Consider the following 25,057-nt stretch of genomic DNA (forward strand, 5'->3'; position numbering starts at 1 on the left):
CTCAGGATTCCAGAGGATACAGTAGAATAGACTTAGTAGGGAAAGAGCCCAGGAAGGGAAGTTGGTGGATAGGAAGTACACAGAAACAGCTTAAGATCAGGCAATGCTGTTAGCATCCTCTCAGCTCTCTATTGTAAATAAGTTGTAGATAATTACTTTTCAGCTCTTATGCAACAGCTCTTTGAGATTGTTGCCATCTGACTATTACAATCAACTATCCTTTTTTATATTATAGTATAATTTATTAATGACGTGAGCAACTGGATCATTCTTTCATTCTTGTTTATTCCATGAGGTTGAACCTCTCAACAGCATAGCCTAAGACTAGGTTAACCTTAACCGCGCATGAATGTTCAATGAACATTGAAAATGGTACCGAAGTTGAAGAAATTATAATTTGGTATAATATGTAAGCTTTTAATTCTCTAAATATTTAATGTCTTTGTGTGTGTGTGTATGTGTGTAGGTTAAATGTATCTTTAGAATACAGTACGAAGAGGTCTTGTATATTCAAAGGCCTATTGAAGAGGACAGAAGAAAGTTTTTCCAAGAACTGATTCTCAATCAGGCCTCAATGGCTCCACCACGAAGGAAACACACTGGTAAAGTTCCTAAAGCCTTTAGGAAAATGGGTGGGTTGGAGTTAAGAGATACCCTATCTTGGAGTCATCTTTTTAAAAAACCCATTTCTTTGTGGAAATGAAGACAGTTTTTCAGGTTCTGTTTAACTTTAGATGAACACACGTGGAAGTGGCCATTGTGTTTACCTGACTTGAGGAGATTGGGAAGTACAGCCTCATTGTTAAAGCTTTACTAATGAGTGACTGTTTATGAAGTAGTCTCCTTATCACTTCAATCCAGATGCTCTGGGTAGATTTCACATTCTGAGGCTCAAAAAGTCATAGAAAAGGTCTTTGGTTCTGCTGTGTTTTAGTCACTTTAAGTACTAAGGACTCGAACTGTCAGGTTGTGAACAACAGGTGTTGTGCTGATTGCTTTCTGGGCCAGGGTGGTTTTGTTGGGCCAAGAACTGGTTAGAACATTTGCCTTTTCTGGTTTATTTTATTTATTAATTGATTTTTCAAATATTTATTGAGCACCTATTATGTTAGATACATTATGCTAGGCACTTGGAAATCTATCATGGCTTTCTTTAAGCATTAGAGTTTTCTTGGATTTGGGCCTAATAGCATTAAGAGGGGCCTCAAAATTAGATTTTCAGTCCCCTGACTTAAGTAAGGACTGCATGCTAAGTCATTCAAACGAGAGTTTCTTTTCCTAAAACTAAAGGTGCAAAAAGATAAGATCCCCTTGCCTAATCTTTCATCCTCTTCTAGAAAATAGCAGTCCTGTTTGTTAAAAAAAATTTTAAGCCTCTTTCTTTTCGTTCTGCTTTTTATGTTTCTCGTAGCTGTTCTTATAGGATATTAAATACATTTCCCATCCCTGCCAACTCCTTGCTTTTTCATACTTCTTTGTTTTCCAGTGGTTATATTATCCAATACTTTGTTTTTCAGTGGCTATATTATCCAATACTTCAATAATTTTATTGTCCTTTAGTGGCTCCTTTTCACATTTTCTCAGTGCTTTTGAGATGAACATCTATCAAATGACTGTAGCTGTGGGGTTTTCCCCATAGAAACCTTGGAATATTCAACATGGAAGTTATACCTTCTGATTATTGGTTGTTGCCTTCTGTTAATCTAAATAACAGCATTTAAAATATTTCATTATTAAAATGATTCATTTTAATAAAGTATCTTGCATGTTCCTAGACATATTTCAGTCCCGTATGTCTGAATTGTCTATGTTAAGGCTGAACATAATTCTTTTTCTTTTTGAGTTGCTCCTGTTGACTTTCATTTTTCATCTTAGGGGCTATTTAGAAATCGGCGAGAATACTTAGGATTTTAATCCTGAGCTTCAGTGTGATATCAGGAAAATCTTTTAAGGAATTAGAGAGCATTATGGTTAGGCAAGTTAATACTTTACCTTCTAAGAAGATGTTTTGTTTGTTTTACAGTAGATAGTGAATACCATAGATTTTATATATAACACTTAAGCCTGGGTTTTCCATCTTCTTCATGTCTTTGGGATTCTTTTTTTAGTTACTATTTTTTTTTTTCCACTCCCTGCAGGTGCCATTTACTATCCCAACTATGTTGTAGTAAGAATATGAGGGTAGGAGACTTGTCTAAAGTTAGAAGTCTTTGGGAATGGGAAGGATCAAAGAATTATTCCTTGCCCGTTTAAACTTCATGCATATAAGGCAACCTGATTTTGAGAAACATCTTTAAATAAGGTTGACTTCAGCAAATCAGTATACAAGTACTTCACCTGAAGATACTTACATTGATTTGAAATCTTTTTCTTAAAGTTGTATGTAAATAATATCTCAGAATCAAATTATTTAAAATTGTATCATTTGTGCTTTAAAGACGTCCTGTTGTAAGTTATTTTGTAAAAGTAAAGCTATTCCCTAATGTACTTTTGGTTTCCATTCAAATTTTTACCTGCTGAATTCACATGGTTCACATGTATTTGGAATTCTCCTTTTCTTAAAAAAACATTTTGAGAGAGTGCCAGAAAAGTAATTGAGGTCCTGACCCTGCCATGTTGGAATCTTAACATTTTCTTCTACTTTCTTTAGGTCTTTGTGCTATGGAAGTTCTTCCACTTGCACTACCTTCTCCACCTCGTCAATTATCAGAATCAGAAAAAATTCGGATGGAGGACCAGGAGGAAAATACTTTAAGAGAGTTGCGGTTGTTTCTCAGGGATGTAACCAAGAGGCTGGCCACAGATAAACGCTTTAACATCTTCAGCAAACCGGTGGATATTGAAGAGGTCTTGTTTCAGTAGTGTGCAAACAGTGAAGTTGAACTGGCTAAAAGAAAAAAATGTTGACATCTTTTTTTGGAAGGAAAAAAACAAAGGCATGGATGAATATTACCCCTAGCCTGTAAAATTTTAATCCATGTGATAACTACCAATGTCATCAGCAAACATCTGGTGACTTTTGGATGAAATTAATGACAATTTGTATATGTCCTCTTGATTAGTATTGATCTTTGTGATCTCCTACTCTTCAATTTAAGAAGAGGATTAAAAGTTACTTTAGTGAAATGTCCATACTAGACTATTTTTATTCCAGGATAAATCCTGCTTTCCAAAAGAATATTGGTATTAACCAATCAATACCAATTAAAATTGGCATTTCCCAAATTGTGTATACCTTACTGAAAGAGGTAGCTGAGAAACCTGAAATTTGTCTTTCATATTTTGGAAATGTCTGTGACTAAGATGCTGTATGAGGTTATAAGCACAGCCTATTATTTTTCTCTCCAAGAAATGTTTTCTCTCCAAGAATTTTCTCCGCTCCGAGTGGAAAATTTCTCACTTTTTATGTGTATTGTTTTGTGTCCTTGTGGGAGCATGGTTTGTGATGATGAGAAAAGAAATTTTCCATTTGGAATCTACTATAATACTGTAGAATAAATTTTATTTTGTTTTGTTTTATCCTGGGATAATATAGTATGTGGATGCACATAATGCAGTCTTTACTGGCATTCTTCTTATAGTTCAGACTCCATGTTTGAACAGCTTTGGTGTTTTCAGTTTTAATTTTTTTCTTCATCTTTTTTTAAATTTGAATTATGAAGTGATGCAGAGTTTAATGTTGTGTCCTCATTGTGAAATCTGTACTCTTGGATCTGAGCAGATTCCTTTGGAACCATTACCTCATCTATGCCTGTGAGCTAGCATTATGTTTTTTCCCCTTGGAAAACCTGAAAATATCTATTCCCCCACCTCCCCCTTTTGGGAATAAAGGGACTATGTTTAATTTTATTTGTATGTTTATCCACAATACATAGTTTTAGCCATTTGATCCTTTCAACAACCCCACAAGGTCATTATTATGTTGCAGTTGAAGAAACTGAGGCTTATTGGCAAGTGACGCAGCCAACACTCAATGTTTCTTAAAATTCGAAGTCCACATTCTTTATATCATGGCTGTCATCTTTTTCTACTGGAATGACAGGACTTGCCTATTTGCTCTTGCATTTAATACATATTTTATATTTGTGAAGCATATTTTTTCCCTCATGGTATTTTCAGAAAGTCTTAAAACTATCAGCCCACTTTAAAGATTGTTATAAATGTTTATTTTTATTTCAAATTGGGTATGGGAACTCTGACACTTAATTGATAAGAACTTGCCCCCAAGTCAGCCTCCTGTGCTGGGAGTGTACCAGTTTTGCCTTTGTCCAAGAAAACTTTTTCTGTCTAACCAGAAGAGATTGTCAGATTTCAAATGCCATCTGTGATAGAGTGAAAGTTTTATAAATGATGGTAAGGCAGTGGAAGGGGATAGAAGATGTTGGTCAGTTAAAACTTTAATTTTAGGGTTATGTTTTCTCTTTTTCCTTTTTTTTTTTTCTTTCTCAGGTTCATTTTGCTACTGCTTCTTTGTTTACTTTTAAGGCTGAAAACTTAGGGGTCTCTGGGACAGATAGAGAGGGGAGACTAAGATAACATTTTGATAACCTAAAACACAAAAACTTGTATTAAAATAATGAATTTGAAATGTCTAAAAACTTTATCAAATTCCAAAGCAAATGGCAGAGGAAACAAAAGTTTAGAAAATAAGCGTTGAATTTAAAATTAAGCATAGGTGCTAAAATTTTATGGTCTTTAGTAATATAAATTTTTATAGTGCAAAAGTTTATAAAATGTTTTCCATGTGTACACAATACATGTCAATTGTCAGAGCCAAGGATCCAACTAATATCTTCTGAACTGTTCCTTGTTGAGTATAGCTCCACTATCTCCCCTATAAGGAGATTGGCTGGCTTTTTAGCTCCTAGAGAATGAAAAATAAATTAAAACATGCACACACACCTACCTAAAAATTTAAAAACATATAAATAATATGTATGTGTATATATATGCATATGTTTTTGTATATGCATATATGTGTATTTATTCATATGAATATATATTCAATATGTAAATTTTAAAAAAGGCATCAGTGAACTGCACTGGTAGTCCAGTGGTTAAGACTCCATGCTCCCAATGCAGGGGGCATGAGTTTGATCCCTGGCTGGGAAAGATCCCACATGCCGAGGCCAAAAAAAAAAAAAAAATCCCCAAAAAGCATCAGTGCCATCTGCAATGGAGAAAACTAGCCTTTAGTTTCATAGAACAGACATTACCCTATTCCCAGAATTTGGTCCCGGACTAATTAGACATTTCTAAGACTGTGTTTATGTCAGACCTAATTACTTGATTTGAGATTTGTATTAAGGAAGACAATACAGTCATACACACCTTGGAGATATTGTGGGTTCAGTTCTAGACCACTGCAGTAAAGTGAATATTGCAATAAAGTGAGTCACACGAATTCTTTGGTTTCCCAGTGTATATAAAAGTTATGTTTACACTATACTGTAGTCTTCTTTAAGTATGCAATGGCATTACATCTACAAAAAATGTACCTACCTTAATTAAAAAATACTTTATTGCTAAAAAATGCTAACCATCATCAGACAACACAGGGTTGCCACAAACCTTCCATTTCTTAAAAAATGCAATATCTGCAAAGCACAGTAAAGGCAAGTGCAATAAAACAATGTATACCTATAGATATATAGGTTGGAAGAGCTTTCTTATTAGTCAAATGATATAAAACATACAACTTATTGGGCAGTCATGACCAATATCTCTATTTTGGGTTATCTCCCAGAAAATCACACTGAGCAAAATGTATTTTTTGCTTGTAGATTTGTTTATATTTAGGGACAAGGCCAGTAAATTTTTTCTAGTTATGAAAACAATACTTACTTTTGTTGTATAGTTGACTCAGAATGTTTGTAATGAATCCAAAGGAGCAGAAAACTCTTTCCATGAAACGATTCATCCTGGAAAACTGAAAAAGACAGATAATTTTTTTGTTTAGAGATTTTAAAGAGATTTACCTGAGAACATCTCTAATAATAAGAAAAGAAAATCTGTGTTTCTTTTTATTTTCCTTAAAAAATTTTTTTCTTGAGGTAACATTTATTGATGCTTATTGGGTATTTTTACCGATACATTTTCTTCTCAGGTGTAGCCAAAGGATTTAAAAAAAAAAAAAAAAAGACAGCTGACACAGTTTGTTTCATATTTCAAGATGAGAAACTTTTCAGAGTTGATTTAGATGTGACTTGAAACTGAAGCTTTTCATGGAAAGTATGACATAGTATCTTTAGTGGCATAAATTGCTCTATAATTTTATCCTTATCTATAATTATTTCCTAGATATCTAGATTTAATTTAAAAATAACTGTATGGTTTTATGTTTTTATGAGTAGATTATATGGAATATCAGAAGTAATTTTCATTAAAATATCCTGTTTTAGGTTTCAGATTATCTTGAAGTAATCAAGGAACCAATGGATTTATCAACAGTAATCACTAAGATTGATAAGCATAATTACCTGACTGCTAAGGATTTCCTGAAAGATATTGACCTCATCTGTAGCAATGCTTTAGAGTACAATCCAGATAAGGACCCAGGAGGTAAGGATGCACTGGGCAAGGTTGACTTTGGTGATCAATGAGAAGATAGTTTAAAATTTAAATAAAGCTTGCCTATATTTCAGATAGATAAATTAATCTTAATGACATATTATTGTATTTAGAAACTTCTTGATGAGGAACTAATAATATACTTAAATATTTAATTATTAAATTCATTTGTTAAATTACTAAATGATATATTTAAATTAGAGGATTTTATTATTCTTTTAAAAAAATTTTATTGATGTATAGTTGATTTACAATGCTGTGTTTAATTTCTGCTGTACAGCAAAATGACTCAGTTATACATATATTCTTTTTCATATTCTTTTCCATTATGGTTTATCACAAGATGTTGAGTGTAGTTCCCTGTGCTATACAGTAGGACCTTGTTGTTTATCCATCCTATATATAATATTTGCTAATTCATTTATTAAATTATTAGATAATATATTTAGATTAGAGGATTTTATTATTCTAAGTATTATGTTCAGGGTTTAGTTTCTTGATTTACCTTTCACTTTTTATACTTAGATTCTTGTTTTTTTCAGGTAAGATGGAAAACTGAATAGTTGTGAATTTAAGATTTATTTATTTAGTCAACATCACCAGTGCTGATAAACACTGGTAATTTCGAATTTGTGGAAACTTATTGTGGATAAGTTTACTTATCAAAAGACCTCCTTTAGGTAGATAGATGTTATCTGTTTTATAGACTGCATGTATTTTTATATAATTTTATTAGTTTACTCCTAATCCCACCCTGTACTCTAATCTGTAGTCCCAACTCTGCTAATGCCCTCCAGGGGAGACCTCCAGGAATAATCTGTAGTTAAACAAGATGAATTTATTGATACATTGTAATAAAGGAGAATGTATATCATGGGGAGCCATATAGGATTTGAGCTAGCATTAAGTGATTCTGGGGAGGGTTTAAGGAAGTAGGGCTTTGCAGTGGATTAGATGCTCTTAGGAAGTGGGAATAATTCGGGGACTAGGTATTTTAAGAACCTGGAAGGCAAGAAGAATGGAGCAGGCTAAAGTTGTGATTGGTAAAGAAGCAGCAGTCATTCATCTTACCCAAGATAGGATTATATTTGGTTATTTTTGTGGTTAGGACAGCGTTCATACTTTGTCTGTGTTCAGACATGATTATGGAGTGGTCTTGTTTTTATCTTGATCCACCATGGTCACAGACTGGTGTTCTGTAAAATTGTTTAAGTTTTTTTTTATTTTTCATTTTTTAAAATTATTTTATTTATTTTGCTGTGTTGCGTCTTAATTGCAGCACACAGGATCTTCGTTGCGTTTTGCGGGCTTCTCGCTAGTTGTGGCACGTGGGCTCCAGAGCGTGCGGTTGCGGCGCATGGGATTAGTTGCCCTAAGGCATGTGGGATCTTAGTACCCCGACCAGGGACGGAACCTGCGTCCCCTGCATTGGAAGGCAGATTCTTAGCCCCTGGACCACCAGGGAAGTCCCTAAAATTGTTTTTATGTTTCATATGAATACACCAAGGCCTGGCCGATAGTGCTAGGCCCTTTCCCAGCTGGCAGGGGTCATTACTCTTTTTCTTACTCTGTTGAGAATTGTTTCTTTCACAGATGATATACAAGTAAGATGCTTTTTATTTTTAAAAAATTAACGCAAACTTTCAGTTATCTAAAGATATTCAGAATACAGTTTCTGCTTTGTGTCTGTATTTATGGGCAGTGGTTCTTAACTCAGGCCACCTGTTAGAATGACCTGGATTTCTCATTTCTACATGAAGTTAAGTATTTCTTGTCTCAGTTTAGACCACAGTAAATTACATACTTTAATTCCAAGTTAAGAGGCAGAATAAACTTTTATATAGCTACTCTTGGTATCTAACAGTTTTTAAGCTTTGTATCAGGACATTTATATCTTGTTGTTGTTTGTTTAGGTTTTTTTTTTTTTTTTTACTTTTCATTGTATATCATATAGAAAAATTTATGAGGATAAAAATGAAGAAAATTAAAGTAACCTATAATCCTGTTATCTAGTGTTTTCTCTCTTTCTCCTTCCCTCCCTCCCTCCCTCCCTCTCTCTCTCTCTGTCTCTCTCTGTCACACATACACATGCACAGATATTATATATGAAATACATGTATGAATAATATTTTTACTAAAATGAAAATATAACTTTTGTAAACATTTTCATTCATGTAATATTTTGTGAAAAGGTTATGAGTTAGTGTATTTTTACCACACAATTTTTATCATATGGATGTATTATAGTAGCTACTACCCTATTGTTGGCCATATTAGATTTTTTAGCGTTTTTCTCTATTATAACACTGATGAATATGGCATAAATTTTATGTATATCCTTAATTATTTCCTGAAGATAAATTCCTTAAAGTGAAATTTCTGGATCAAAGATTGTATAATAATCTCTTTTAAGGCTTTTAAACTGTGTTGTTAAAATTTTCTCACAATTTAAAAAATCTTCTAGCAGCATCAGGGTCACTTGTTAACCAATATAGCAGTTTTGTGTGACTGAGAGAATCTCCTTTTCAGTGTAGATGGCATCTGCAACAGGGCCACAGTTTGGCTAGTAAAGAATGGGCTGGATGTCAGTCTCCTTTGATTCCCTTGCTGCGTTCTTGGTGAAGGTACAGTTGCACAAGTGTCTATATAGTGACCTTGAGCAGTGTGTGAGAGTACTTGAGTGCCTACACTCTCATCCTGTTAGTTTTTCAAGACATAGAGGTTACTGAAACTGTGCAGTAGGTAAGGAGAGCCTGGGCTTTGGACGTATACCTAGGCTTCAGTCCCAGTTTTATTTCCTAGTTCTTTAACTTGATCAAGTTAAGTCCTCTAAATTTTAGTTCCCTTATCTGCAAATAGGGATAATTATAGTACTCTTGTCACTGGGTAGTTGTAAGGATTAGATGAGAAAATGTATTAGGTTAAACCTTATGAAATTGCCATTTTCATGTGGTTCAACTTGAATATGTTAGGCCCTTAGCATAGTGCCTGAGACGTGAGAAGTATTCCATAAAGTTTAGTCATTCATATATTTATTCTTGTTATCATTATTATTTAAATTATGCTTTAATTTGTTATAAATTGTTTCCTTAGTGGGTACCTACATATTTGCTTTAGAATGACCCTTTGTACTTTGTGCTTATTAGTATATTCCCTGGACCACATTTAAAATTTAATCCTATTTTGGAACAAATCTAGGGACTGATAGTGAAAAATGAATTTGAGCGGTTAGAAAAAGCCAGTAGAAAGGGTCAATCCAGATTCTCCCCCCACCCCGCCCCATGTAACTTAATTATAACCACATTGAAATAATATTGCTTTTATGAAAGAAGCAATGATTTCTGGTGTATAATAACCTTTTACTACAGAATGCAGTTGTATAATCAAAGAATATGGCTCTATCTCACAGTTAGAGTTGACATGATACACTTGTAACTTTATTTCTTCACTGTTTTAGATGCAAAAAGTGTCATATAATTCAAAAGCATGATTTCGGCTCTGTTCAGATTTTTTCATATCTTCAGTCAAGAGCCCTTTTTTTCTTCTTAGCAACAGAACAGCTTGTTATGTATTAGGAAAATAACCTCAGGGTCTGTTGTGTAGCAAGTGGAAATTACATGAATGTTGTATTACTTTTACAAGTTCCCATGAGTATTTGAAAGCTTACAGTGTTCTGTTTTGCAGAACACTTGGCCATTTGGGGAAAAAAACTAGCATGTACATAGAAGACAAAAGCCAACATTCTGGAAGCTGTACATGTTGCCTAAGTGTTTACCCAGATTCTCCCTTGAGGATAAAGTGGACAAAAATTAAATATGTTAGCCAGAAGAGTTTTAGTTTGTAGGTTCTAAATGTGACTAGTATCAGATGTTTGATCCTAATTATTATCTTATAAATATGTGATATATTTTATGTTTAATTGTTCCCCAGTCTTTGTCTTGTACCACATGCCCCCTCTAGCCCTCAAGTGCATTCACATACATACCCTCATTTAGCTAATTTTGATGAAATTTCAGCCCTAGTCTTGTAGTATTCTCAAAATCTTCTGTTTTGTACCAGTTGTTTAGGAATAAAGCTCACAGATTCACCCCAGCTTTTGGAGCCCTCTAGGGCTATGCTTCAGTCCAACTCATTCATATTTTCTATTAGTATTTGTAAGTATCATGTGCTGTTACCGAGCTGAGTGCTTAGAGTACTGTGACAGCCCTTGCCTCTTGAGATGGAGATATTCATATCAGTAATACATATTGAATAATTACTATGTGACAGACATTATGCTTTATGTTATAGTATTAATTTGCTAGGCCTTCCTTAACAAAATACCACAGACTGCGTGGCTTAAACAACAGAAATTGATTTACCCATAGTTCTGGAGGCTAAAAGTCCAAAATCAAGGTGTCGGCAGATTTGGTTTCCTCTGAAGCCTCTTTCCTTTGTTTTCGGAGGCTACCATCTTGCCGTGTCCTCACATGGTCTTTTCTTTGTGTCCATGCACCCCTGGTGTCTCTTGTGTGTGTCCAAATTTCCTCTCCTTATAAGTACACAAGTCAGATTAGATTAGATTAGAGCCTACTCTTATGACTTTCTTTTACCTTGATTACTTCTTTAAAGTCTCTACTCCAAATACAGTCACATTCTGAGATATTGGGGGTTATAGTCTCAACATATGAATTTTGGGGAAGAACACAGTTCAGCCCATAACAGTTAATAAATAAGCCACAATCCCTCCTATCTAGAAACTCACTGTTTTATAGGAATGACAAATATCTAACTATAGGTAATTGTAATAGATTATTAAGGTGTAGAGATAGCATAGAGGTGGCGATTTTGAATTTTGTCTTGAGGCAGCAGCAGACGATTGTAATGCAGTTTCATAAGGTGTGTATTAGATATATGTACAGTGTGAGTAGAGCACAGAGGAGAAGACACTGGAGATGAACAGGATTAAAAAGGGCATTCATTTTAGGCTGAGAAAACTAGTGTACAAAGGTATTAAAAAAAGAGAATATGGCTGGAAAGTAGAGTGTCTGTGGAGGAGTAGTGAGAAGTTCATTCACTTCTCTACTCACTGAATCTCCATTTACTGAGCATCCATTTATGAAATATTTTCTGTGTGTAAATTGTGTTCAGTGCTGGAGATATGCAGCTCTGGCCTGAGAGATGCCTAAAGGCTTCTTAGCGGGGAGTCCTGCAGATAAATAAATGTCATAGTAAGTTCCCTATCTTCATTTGATCCTGTGTAAGGATTTCAGAGTTAATTCTCTAGATGATAAGGGGCCACTGGGTGGTTTTGAGACAGAAAGTGATTTGATTTGATTTGCATTTAAGAGTATAGTATTATAGGCAGTATTAAAGGTCAAGGGAATGATGAGATGGAGGTTGGAAGACCAATTAAGATTCACTTGCAGGGAATTCCCTGGCAGTCCAGTGGTTAGGACTCAGCGCATTCACTGCTGGGGCCCAGGTTCAGTCCCTGGTCAGGGAACTAAGATCCCACAAGCTGCGTGGCACGGCCAAAAAAAAAAAAAAAGATTCACTTGCTATGGCAACATAGATTGAACATAGGGGGCTTAGTGACCAACCAATTATGTATGACCGACAGAAATCTAGAATGACATCTGAGTTTTTGTGGTCTGGGTGTTAGGAATCTGACAAGTAAACCAATGGAGGAACAGGTTTATGGGCAGTATGCTAAGTTTAATTTTGGATGTGTTAATGTAAGTTACCTCTGGTACACCCAGATAAAATGCAGACATTGTGTAGTAGTTGTATATGGGGGTTCAGAGATAGAAGTTTGAGTAAGAGACCTGGTTGGAGTCATAAGTGTATAGGGGTGAATGAGATCACATAGGCAGTATACAGAATGAAAAGAGAGGGCAGCCTAGAAGGACCCCTCCTCAAGGGAATATGGGTCCCAATTCTCAATTTAAGTCGCAGTCTTACTGTTGGAGCTTCCAGTACCTTTGTTAAATGTGTTGCCTCTGCTGAGAGTGTGTACATTCGTTCTTTCTTTCTTCTTTCTTTTTTTCATTCTTTCTTTTTAAATCAATTTTGTTGAGATGTAAGTTATATACAAGAAAACCTAGTGCATCATTTTAAAACCATGCTTATCTTTTAAAATCCCACTTATCCTTCAAGGAATATTAAATGCTATGCTCATGAAAGTTTTTTCCGATTTCCGTCCAGTTACAAGTAATCCCTTCGTCTTGGAATCATAACACTATGTAACTTTTCTGAGACACTTATTCCTTTCTTTTTTTTCCTGGAGTGATTACTTATTTACATATCCTTCTCCTGTATTTTCCTGTATTTTAGACTCTAAGCTGATTGAGAACAGGGTCTGTATAGACATCTTGTATGGAGCATATTCTTAATAAATGTGACCAGTGAGTAAATTTTATGAATTGTCCTCTTCTTAGATACTAACTGAAGGAGTCTCAGAGTACATAGAAATTATAAAATGGAGACATAATAACATAATGCAGATATGAACCAGTAAATACAGTAAAATTTCTTATTTATGAAATGATTTAAGATGAAAAATCATCCCATAAAAATCAGTTTTTAAAAAAATATTATTAATCTTTCTTAATAATTTTGTTGAAAAAACCCAGCTAATATACTTCTGTTCACCAAAATACAAAAGAAACATAGACACATTGAAATAATTGTTACCTTCATAAAAGTAGTGATTGTATTAATTTTATTAATACTTATCAGTTTATTCTAATAGCCATTACTTTTTACTGAAGGCAAAGCTAGGTGGTAATATCTTTATTTTATAGATATAAGGAGATTGGGTCTCAGAGAGGTTATGTAATTTGTGAACAAACCCACAAATATTATATGGCACAACTGAATGGATTGTGATCTGTCTTAACTTCAAAGCCAGTATGTATGGGGTTTTTCTGCTATGCTTATATTACTTTTAAATTTCATGGATTTGGAGAATCTTAAGATGTTAACGTATGAGACAAAATAAAAGAACTGGTGGTAAATATGTAGCTATTATTCATGTATAATTTTAAAGCAAGGAATTTAAGTCTGGTGGCCATGAGAGGGTCTCTGAACAACTACATACAAAATGGTGTACATGTATACTTTTCCACCTTTATCACAAGCTTATAAGATCCAGGATGACTCCCCTACCCATCAAAAAAGATGAAGATCCAAGATATGGACATGTCTTCTAATTTTAATCTGTGAGCTTACAGTTCTATGCTATGTATAAACTTAGACACTGTTCTAAGCTAAGAATGATTAAAAAGAATTTTAATGATAGGCATATGTAAAAAGCATTACCTTGTCAGATGCAGATGCTATTTATTTATTTATTTATTTATTTAGGCTGCTCTGTGTGGCTTGTGGAACCTCAGTTCCCTGACCAGGGGTTGAACCTGGGCCCTAAGCAGTGAAAGCATGGAGTCCTAACCACTGGACTGCCAGGGAATTCCTACAGATGCTCTTTATTTTTTATTTATTTATTTTTAAAAAAACTTCTTGTTATTAATTTTTTGTTTTTTGTTTTTTTTTTGGCTGTGTCAGGTGTTTGTTGCTGAGCACTGGTTTTCTCTAGTTGCAGCGAGCGGGGGCTACTCTTCGTTGCGGTGCGCGGGCTTCTCATTGTGGTGGCTTCTCTCTTGTTGTGGAGCACGGGCTCTAGGTGCGTGGGCTTCAGAAGTTGTGGCACGTGGGCTTAGTTGCTCCGTGACATGTGGGATCTTCCCAGACCAGGATCCGACCCTGTGTCCCCTGCGTTGGCAGGCGGATTTTTAACCACTTTGCCACCAGGGAAGTCCCCACAGATGCTCTTTAGAATAAATTCCTTGTCCTTCAGACCAGTGGGAAATTTTTATGGAATTCTTTTCTTAATTAATTAATTCATTCATTCTTCTCCCCCCTTTAATTGGGGATGGAATGTGGGTGGGAAGCATGTGTTTAAAAAAAAACGAAAAGAAAGATCACTGAGTTATTTTAGAGTATAATGTGCTAGATACATGACCTTTATATTTAATTTTACCTTTTTTTTTAGCTTTTTTCAAGCTGAAATGGAAAGCCAGTGGCAGAAAGTTGCTTGGGCTACAAATATCAGCTTGAAAGCATAGCTCCTTCTCAGGATGTTCATTGTAGTTTTTTGTTTGTAGTGGTTAGAATTTGAAGGAACTTTAAACTTCCAACAGTAGAGCAATAATCTTGAAAAATTAAGGTTCATCTTTCTTTGGATTGTCACATAACCATTAAAATTTGGTTTTCAAAGAATGTTTTAAAATATCAGGAGACTTCTGATTCTGGCTAAGATGGATTAAAAGGGACTGAATTTCCCCTTCTGTCTGAAACAATGGAAAAAAAAAACTGAACAAAATATTTGAAAAAACAATTTTGAAGACATTGGATATCAGGAAACGATGGAAATGATCTGTGAAGGATGGGAAACTAACAAGTTGAGCACTACAGTTGCCTGGATAGCTTCCAGACTGTGGTACGGGAAGGAAGAAGCCAGGCGGAGCCTGGAAGTCTCCCTGAATTGCTGGGAATGTAAGGAGGCCAAAGTGGATCAAGTTCTCAGGGCAGAGTACCAGGAAGGAGAAAGCTGCACAGAGAGAGCACTCTGGAGATCTGCAGAAGAGCCTCCTCCAGTCTTTAGCTAGCTGAATAATGATCAGCACATATGTGTGAGGAAACTACCTGAGGCCGGAGAAAGAGAGGGAATATTCCTTGATGTTTATATAGGGCTAGCAGTAGTGTAGCAAATAGTTAGAGGTGATAAACCAACAAGGAGAAAAACTGAATCATAAAAATGTACACAATCCAAAAGAAGTGAGAAAAAAGAGGGAAAAGGGAACAAAGAGCATGTGGGACAAGTAGAAAGTAAATAGCAAGCATATTAATAATCACATAAATTATATAAAAACCAAATGATCCGCTAAACCAGGGATCAACAAACTACAGTCAAACTGACTGCCTGGTTTTGTAAATGAAGTTTTCATAGTTGGAACACAGGCATGCCCCTTTGTTTACATGTTGTCTAGGGCTGCTTTTATGCTACAGGGGCGGCTTTGAATACTTGCCAGAGACCTTATGGCTTGAGAAACCTAAGATATTTACTCTCTGGCCTTATACAGGAAAACTTGCTGATACCTGGCTTGAACATCACAAATAAAGGCAGAGAATGTCTTTTGGATAAAAAAGCAAGACCCAACCATATGCTCCCTACAAGAAACCCACTTGATGAGACTGACACTCTACCTACTGCACTAATGAGGTTCCTTTCCAAGAAACCCACTTTCTTGTTTGTTTATTTAAGGTTATTTTTTTAAAAAACTTATTCATTCATTCATTTTCCTCCCATATACTTTTTTAAAAATTGAGGCATAGCTGATTTATAGTATTATACAACATAATGATTCAAAATTCTTAGAGATTATACTCCATTTAAAGTTATATAAAATATTGGCTATATTCCCTTTGCTGTATATTATATCCTGTAGCATACTTATTTTGTACATAGTAGTTTGTACCTCTTAATCCCCTACCCTTATCTTGTCTCTCCCCCTTCCCTCTCTTCACTGGTAACCACTAGTTCTCTATATCTGTGAGTCTGTTTCTGGTTTGTTATATTCATTTGTTTGTTTTATTTTTTAGATTTGACGTATAACTGATAACATACAGTATTTGTCTTTCTCTGACTCATTTCACTAAACATAATACCCTACAGGTCTATCCATATTGTCATAAATTGCAAAATTATATTTTTTTAATGGCTGAGTAGTCCATATATATATATATATATATATATATATATATATATATATATATTCTGTGTGTGTGTATATATATATATGTATGTATATATATATATCATCTTCCTTATCCATTCATCTGTTGATGGACACTTATGTTGCTTCTGTGTCTTGGCTATTGTAAATAATGCTGCTATTAACATTGGGGTGCATATCTTTTTGAATTAGTATTTTATTTTTTTATACAAGAAACCCACTTTAAATATAAAGCTACAAATAGATTAAAAGCATGAAATACCATAATCATACCAAGTTGGAGTGATTATATAAATATCAAAGTTGATTTCAGGCCAAAGATACCTGGGTTAAAGAAGATTATTTCACAGTTATCAAGTACACATAATAATTCTAAATATTTATTGCTTCTGATAACAGAGCTTTAAAATTCATGAAGCAAAAATTGATAGAACTGCAAGGAAAAATAGAGAAATTTGTAATTTCTTGGAGACTTTATTATCCCTCTCTTAAAACTAGATAAGGCTAGTACACAGAAAGTCAGTAAAGATATAGAAGACTTGAACAACCCTATCCATCAACTTTATCTAAGTGATATTTATAGAACACTTTTCCCAATGGCAACATATATACACATTATTTTCAAGTGTACTGGAATGTTCACCAAGATAGAACATATTCTGGGCCACAGAATGAGTCTTATTAAATATAAAAGGATTCAAATCATACAAAGTATGTTCTTTGACCACAATGGAATTAAATTAGAAATCAATAACAAAAGGTTATTTGGAAAAGATATTTGGAAACTAAATACCACACTTCTAAATAACTCCATGGATCAAGGAAGAAATCAAAAGAGAAGTTTAAAAATTATTAAAGTGGATAAAATGAAAATATAAAAACTTATGAGGTGCAGCTAATGCATTACTTAGGTGGAAATTTATAGCACTAAATACTTACATTAGAAAAGAAGAAAAGTCTCAAATAACTGATCTGAACTCCCAACTTGAGAAACTAGGAAACAGAGAGCAAATGGAACCCAAAGTAAGCAAAAGAAAGGAAATAATAAAGATCTGAGCAGATCAATAAAATAGTAAACAGGAAAAAAAATTGAGAAAACCAAGGAAATGCAAAGCTGGTTCTTTTAGAAGATCGGTAATTGATAAATCTCCAGTGGAGCTGGTCAGGATAACGAGAAGTCACAAGTTACCATTAACAAGAATGAAGGAGATAACATTACTACATATTCTACAGATATTAAGAGAACAGTAAGGGAACTTTATGAACAGCTTTATGCCAATACATTTGACAACTTCAGTAAATTGGATAAATTTGTTGAAAGACAAAAAAAAAAGCTCATGAAAGAAGAAATGTATAATGTGAATAGGTAATTCTTTTTCTATTAAAGAAATTGAACTAACAGTTAAGAACATTCCCATTAAGAAAACTTCAGGCCTGGATGCCTTCACTGGTTAATTTTACTGAACATTTAGGGAAAAAAATAATACCAGTTCTACACAAACTTTTCCAGAAAATTGAAGTGGAGAGAATTCTTTCCAACCTAGTCTATAAAGTTAGCATTACTCTGTAAAAGATATTACAAGGGGGAAAAAAAAAAGACCAAATAAACTATAGACCTGTATCCCTCATGAACATAAAATTTTGGCAAGTTATATCCAATATGTTAAAAAGATAATACCTTGTGATTAAGTAGGGTTTATTCCTGCTTGAATATGCAAGGAATGCAAGATTGGTTTAAAATTTGAAAACCAATCGATGTAAGTCACTGTATTAACAGACTAAGAAGTGATTATCTCAGTTAGTGCACAAAAGCATTTGACAAATCCAATAGGTATTCCTGAGTACAAAGTGTAAGCAAACGAGGAGTAGAAAGGACCATCCTCAGTCTGATTAAGGACATGAACAAAAAGCCTACAGTTCACATCATACTTAATGACCGAAGACTAAATGCTTCCCCTTAAGATCAAGAACATGGCAAAGATGTCCACTTTTGCCACTTCTACCCAACATTATACTGAAGGTTCCAGAAAGTGCAGTAAGGTAAGAAAAAGAAATAAGAGGCATCTAGTTTGGGAATGAAGAAGTAAAACTATCTTCATTTGTAGACAACATGATGTCTACAGAGAAAATCCTATGGAATTTGCAAAGACACTGTTAGAACTAGCAGGTGTGTTTAGTGAGGTTGCAGGATACAAGATCAATATACAAACACTCAGTTGTATTTATGGAACTACAATACTAGCCCCAAACAATAGCAAATTGAAATTTTAAATTACTGTTTACATTAACATGAAAAAACATGAGATGTTGATAAATCTGACAAAAGATAGGCAAGACCTATACATTGAAAACTATAAAACATTGCTGAGAAAAATTAAAGAGAACCTAAATAGACTGAGAGATATATTGTGTTCATGGATTGGGAGACTCAACATTGTGAAGATGTCAGTTCTCAAATTGAACCACCTCAGTCGGAATTCCAGAAGGCATTTTATAGAAATGGACAAGGTGATTCTAAAATTCATATGAAAATGGAAAGGATCTAAAATAGTCAAAACAGCTTTGTAAAGTAAAAACAGAGTTGGAGGACTTAATACCACCTTATTTCAAGACATAAAGTTAGGGTAATCTAGACAGTGTAATATTGGCATAAAGAATGACAAATAGAGCAATGGAATAATATGGAGTCCTGAAAGAGACCCACACATATAGAGTCAGTGGCATTTTGACAAAGGTGCAAAGTCATTGCAGTGGAGAAAGTAGTCTTTTCAACAAACAGTGCTAGAACAATTGGATATAAGTATGCAAAAAAAAAGACTTCTTATATATATAAAGAATCTCAATGGATAATATACCTTAAATATAAAAGCTGTCTTGTATCCAGACTATTAAAAGAATTCTCAGAATTTAATAAGGGACTTCCCTGGTGGCACAGTAGTTAAGAATCTTCCTGCCAATGCAGGGTACACGGGTTCGAGCCCTGGTCTGGGAACATCCCACATGCTGTGGAGCAACTAAGCCCAAGCACCACAACTACTGAGCCTGCACTCCAGAGCCTGGGAGCCACAACGACTGACCCCGCATGCCACAAATACCGAAGCCAGCATGCCTAGAGCCCATGCTCTGCAACAAGAGAAGCCACCACAATGCGAAGCCCACGCACCGCAATGAAGAGTAGCCCCTGCTTGCCGCAACTAGAGAAAGCTGACGTGAAGCAAAGAAGACCCAACGCAGCCAAAAATAAATAAATAAATAAATAAGTTTATTAAAAAAATTTAATAATAAGAAAACAACCCAATTAAAATAATAGGTATAAGATTTGAAGACACTTCACCAAAGATGATATACAGAGGGAAAATAAGAACATGAAGGTATACTCAACTTCATTAATCTTAAACAAAATGCAAATCAAAAGCATAATGAGATACCACTAAACACCTATAAGAATGTCTAAAATTAAAAAGACTGATCATACCAAGTGTTGACAAGGATGTGGAGGAACTGGAACTGTGATGCACTGCTGGTAGGAATATATAATGGTACAACTTTGAAAAAGCTTGGCAGTTTTAAGATTGTTAAACATACATACACCCATTGTTGAGCTAGCCATTCCACTCTTAAATATTAACTCAAGGGAAATGAAAACATATGTCCATATAAAGACTTGTTCATGAATATTTATGTAACATTGTTGATAATTGCCAAAACCCAGAACCATCCCTAATGTCCATCAACATGTGAATGGATAAATAAATTGTGTTATATCCAATAGTGGAATATTACTCAGCAATAAAAAGGAATGGAGTGTTGATGCATACAATACAATAGGTATTTTTATTATTTTTTTAAAAATTAATTTTTAATTGAAGTGTACTTGCTATACAATATTATATAAAACAATAGGTATTAATGTCAAAATAATTATGTCAAGTAAAAGAATACAGACAAAAGAAGAATATATTCTTTATAACCCCATTTATATATGTATTTATAAATATGTTAGAATTATATACACATTAATATATAGAGAATATATATGCGATTCAATATATATTATAGTGTACATAATTCTAGAAAATATGAAGTAATCTATGGTACCAGTAGACAGACCTGTGGTTCCCTGGGAATGGAGGGTTGTGGAAAGAGTGAAAGGAAGGATGACAGAGGGGCACAAGGAGACTTTTGGTGATGGTGGATATATTCATTATCTTGATATAATGATGATGTTATGGATTTGTACTTATGTCAAAGCATATCACAATGTATACTTTAAATATGTGCAGTTTATTATATGTCTCTTATGCCATAATCCTTTTTCTTTTTTTTAAGGCTTAGGGAAGTACAAAATTTTAAACAGTAAATACAGATTACACATTGTGGCTTTTGGTCATAAATTGTCGAGATCTATATTCATTTGCCTACATGATATCTCCACTTGGATTTTTTTTTTTAATCTTTTAACTTTATTTTTTTATACAGCAGGTTCTTATTAGTCATCAGTTTCATACACATCAGTGTATACATGGCAATCCCAATCTCCCAATTCATCACACCACCACCACCACCCCCTGCCGCTTTCCTCCCTTAGTGTCCATACGTTTGTTCTCTACATCTGTGTCTCAATTTCTGTCCTGCAAACCGGTTCATCCGTACCATTTTTCTAGTTTCCACATATATGCGTTAATATACGATATTTGTTTTTCTCTTTCTGACTTACTTCACTCTGTATGACAGTCTCTAGATCCATCCACGTCTCAACAAATGACCCAATTTCGTTCCTTTTTATGGCTGAGTAATATTCAATTATATATATGTACCACATCATCTTTATCCATTCATCTGTCAGTGGGCATTTAGGTTGCTTCCATGACCTGGCTATTGTAAATAGTGTTGCAGTGAACATTGGGGTGCATGTGTCTTTTTGAATTATGGTTTTCTCTGGGTATATGTCCAGTAGTGGGATTGCTGAATCATGTGGTAATTCTATTTTTTAGTTTTTTAAGGAACCTCCATACTGTTCTCCATAGTGGCTGTATCAATTTACATTCCCACCAGCAGTGCAGAAGGGTTCCCATTTCTCCACACCCTCTCCAGCATTTGTTGTTTGTAGATTTTCTGATGATGCCCATTCTAACTAGTGTGAGGTGATACCTCATTGTAGTTTTGATTTGCATTTCTCTAATAATTAGTGATGTAGAGCAGCTTTTCATGTGCTTGTTGGCCATCTGTATGTCTTCTTTGGAGAAATGTCTATTTAGGTCTTCTGCCCATTTTTGCATTGGGTTGTTTGTTTTCTTAATATTGAGCTGCATGAGCTGTTTATATATTTTGGAGATTAATCCTTTGTCCGTTGATTTGTTTGCAAATATTTTCTCCCATTCTGAGGGTTGTCTTTTTGTCTTGTTTATGGTCTCCTTTGCTGTGCAAAAGCTTTGAAGTTTCATTAGGTCCCATTTGTTTATTTTTGTTTTTATTTCCATTACTCTAGGAGGTGGATCAAAAAAGATCTTGCTGTGATTTATGTCAAAGAGTGTTCTTCCTATGTTTTCCTCTAAGAGTTTTATAGTGTCCAGTCTTACATTTAGGTCTGTAATTCATTTTGAGTTTATTTTTGTGTATGGTGTTAGGGAGTGTTCTAATGTCATTCTTTTACATGTAGCTGTCCAGTTTTCCCAGCACCATTTACTGAAGAGACTGTCTTTTCTCCATTGTATATCCTTGCCTCCTTTGTCATAGATTAGTTGACCATAGGTGCGTGGGTTTATCTCTGGGCTTTCTATCTTGTTCCTATGATCTGTGTTTCTGTTTTTGTGCCAGTACCATATTGTCTTGATTACTGTAGCTTTGTAGTATAGTCTGAAGTCAGGGAGTCTGATTGCTCCAGCTCCGTTTTTTTCCCTCAAGACTGCTTTGGCTATTCGGGGTCTTTTGCGTCTCCATACAAATTTTAAGATTTTTTGTTCTAGTTCTGTAAAAAATGCCATTGGTAATTTGATAGGGATTGCATTGAATCTGTAGATTGCTTTGGGTAGTATAGTCATTTTCACAATATTGATTCTTCCAATCCAAGAACATGGCATATCTCTCCATCTGTTGATATCATCTTTAATTTCTTTCATCAGTGTCTAACAGTTTTCTGCATACAGGTCTTTTGTCTCCCCAGGTAGGTTTACTCCTAGGTATTTTTACTCTTTTTGTTGCAATGGTAAATGGGAGTGTTTCCTTAATTTCTCTTTCAGATTTTTCATCATTAGTATATAAGAATGCAAGAGATTTCTGTGCATTAATTTTGTATCTTGCAACTTTACCAGATTCATTGATTAGCTCTAGTAGTTTTCTGGTGGCATCTTTAGGATTCTCTATGTATAGTATCATGTCATCTGCAAACAGTGACAGTTTTACTTCTTCTTTTCCAATCTGTATTCCTTTTATTTCTTTTTCTTCTCTGATTGCTGTGGCTAGGACTTCCAAAACTACGTTGAATAATAGTGGTGAGGGTGGACATCCTTGTCTTGTTCCTGATCTTAGAGGAAATGCTTTCAGTTTTTCACCACTGAGAGTGATGTTTGCTGTGGGTTTGTCGTATGTGGCCTTTATTATGTTGAGGTAGGTTCCCTTTATGCCCACTTTCTAGAGAGTTTTTATCATAAATGGGTGTTGAATTTTGTCAAAAGCTTTTTCTGCATCTATTGAGATGATCATATGGTTTTTATTCTTCAATTTGTTAATATGGTGTATCACATTGATTGATTTGTGTATATTGAAGAATCCTTGCATCCCTGGGATAAATCCCACTTGATCATGGTGTATGATCCTTTTAATGTGTTGTTGGATTCTGTTTACTAGTACTTTGTTGAGGATTTTTGCATCTATATTCATGAGTGATATTGGTCTGTAATTTTCTTTTTTTGTAGTATCGTTGTCTGGTTTTGGTATCAGGGTGATGGTGGCCTCACAGAATGAGTTTTGGAGTGTTCCTTCCTCCGCAGTTTTTTGGAAGAGTTTGAGAAGGATGGGTGTTAGCTCTTCTGTAAATGTTTGATAGAATTCACCTGTGAAGCCATCAGGTCCTGGACTTTTGTTTGTTGGAAGATTTTTAATCACAGTTTCAATTTCATTACTTGTGATTGGTCTGTTCATATTTTCTGTTTCTTCCTGGTTCAGTCTTGGAAGGTTATACCTTTCTAAAAGTTTGTGCATTTCTTCCAGGTTGTCCATTTTATTGGCATAGAGTTGCTTGTAGTAGTCTCTTAGGATGCTTTGTATTTCTGCTGTGTCTGTTGTAACTTCTCCTTTTTCATTTCTAAGTTTATTGATTTGAGTCCTCTCCCTCTTTTTCCTGATGAGTCTGGCTAATGGTTTATCAATTTTGTTTATCTTCTCAAAGAACCAGCTTTTAGTTTTCTTGATCTTTGCTTTTTTTTTTCTTTGTTTCTATTTCATTTATTTCTGCTCTGATCTTGATGATTTCTTTCCTTCTGCTAACTTTGGGTTTTGTTTGTTCTTCTTTCTCTAGTTCCTTTAGGTGTAAGGTTAGATTGTTTGAGATTTTTCTTGTTTCTTGAGGTAGGCTTGTATACCTATAACCTTCCCTCTTAGAACTGCTTTTGCTGCATACCATAGGTTTTGGATCGTCGTGCTTTCATTGTAATTTGTCTCTAGGTATTTTTTGATTTCCTCTTTTATTTCTTCAGTGATCTCTTGGTTATTTAGTAATGTATTGTTTAGCCTCCATGTGTTTGTGTTTTTTACTTTTTTTTCCCCTGTAATTAGTTTCTAATCTCATAGCGTTGTGGTCAGAAAAGATGTTTGATATGATTTCAATTTTCTTAAATTTACTGAGGCTTGATTTGTGACCCAAAATGTGATCTATCCTGGAGAATGTTCCGTGCACACTTGAGAAGAAAGTGTAATCTGTTTTTGGATGGAATGTCCTATAAATATCAATTAAATCTATCTGGTCTATTGTGTCATTTAAAGCTTCTGTTTCCTTATTTATTTTCATTTTGGGTGATCTGTCCATTGGTGTAAGTGAGGTGTTAAAGTCCCACACTATTATTGTGTTACTGTCGATTTCCTCCTTTACAGCTGTTAGCAGTTGCCTTATGTATTGAGGTGCTCCTATGTTGGGTGCATATATATTTATAATTGTTATCTTCTTCTTGGATTGATCCGTTGATCATTATGTAGTGTCCTTCCTTGTCTCTTGTAACATTCTTTATTTTAAAGTCTATTTATCTGATATGAGTATTGCTACTCCAGCTTTCTTCTGATTTCCATTTGCATGGAATATCTTTTTCCATCCCCTCACTTTCAGTCTGTATGTGTCCCTAGGTCTGAAGTGGGTGTCTTGTAGACAGCATATATATGGGTCTTGTTTTTGTATCCATTCAGCAAGCCTGTGTCTTTTGGTTGGAGCATTTAATCCATTCATGTTTAAGGTAATTATCGATGTGTATGTTCCTATGACCATTTTCTTAATTGTTTTGGGTTTGTTTTTGTAGGTCCTTTTCTTCTCTTGTGTTTCCCCCTTAGAGAAGTTCCTTTAGCATTTGTTGTAGAGCTGGTTTGGTGGTGCTGAATTCTCTTAGCTTTTGCTTGTCTGTAAAGCTTTTGATCTCTCCATCGAATCTGAATGAGATCCTTGCTGGGTAGAGTAATCTTGGTTGTAGGTTCTTCCCTTTCATCATTTTACGTATATCATGCCACTC

General features: G+C 34.6%; 1 protein-coding gene across 5 annotated transcripts in view; it reads left to right on the plus strand.

Annotated features, from left to right (window-relative positions):
* Nucleotides 1–25,057, plus strand: part of ATAD2B (ATPase family AAA domain containing 2B) — a 159,482-nt gene that overhangs the window by 111,722 nt on the left and 22,703 nt on the right. For 4 of the 5 annotated variants that reach the window (XR_014235273.1, XM_082358416.1, XM_082358418.1 and 1 more), the window contains 3 exons: nt 467–602; nt 2,651–2,847; nt 6,402–6,561. Coding sequence is in view for 4 of the 5 variants with exons in the window: in XM_082358416.1 (XP_082214542.1) it covers nt 467–602; nt 2,651–2,847; nt 6,402–6,561 (493 nt within the window). In the remaining variant the exon portion in view is untranslated. The remainder of the gene's footprint in view (nt 1–466; nt 603–2,650; nt 2,848–6,401; nt 6,562–25,057) is intronic. The other variant, XM_082358417.1, reaches the window with a different exon arrangement.

This window comes from Balaenoptera borealis, assembly GCF_965194805.1.
Source record: "Balaenoptera borealis genome assembly, chromosome: 15".
NCBI classification, from domain to species: Eukaryota; Metazoa; Chordata; class Mammalia; order Artiodactyla; family Balaenopteridae; genus Balaenoptera; species Balaenoptera borealis.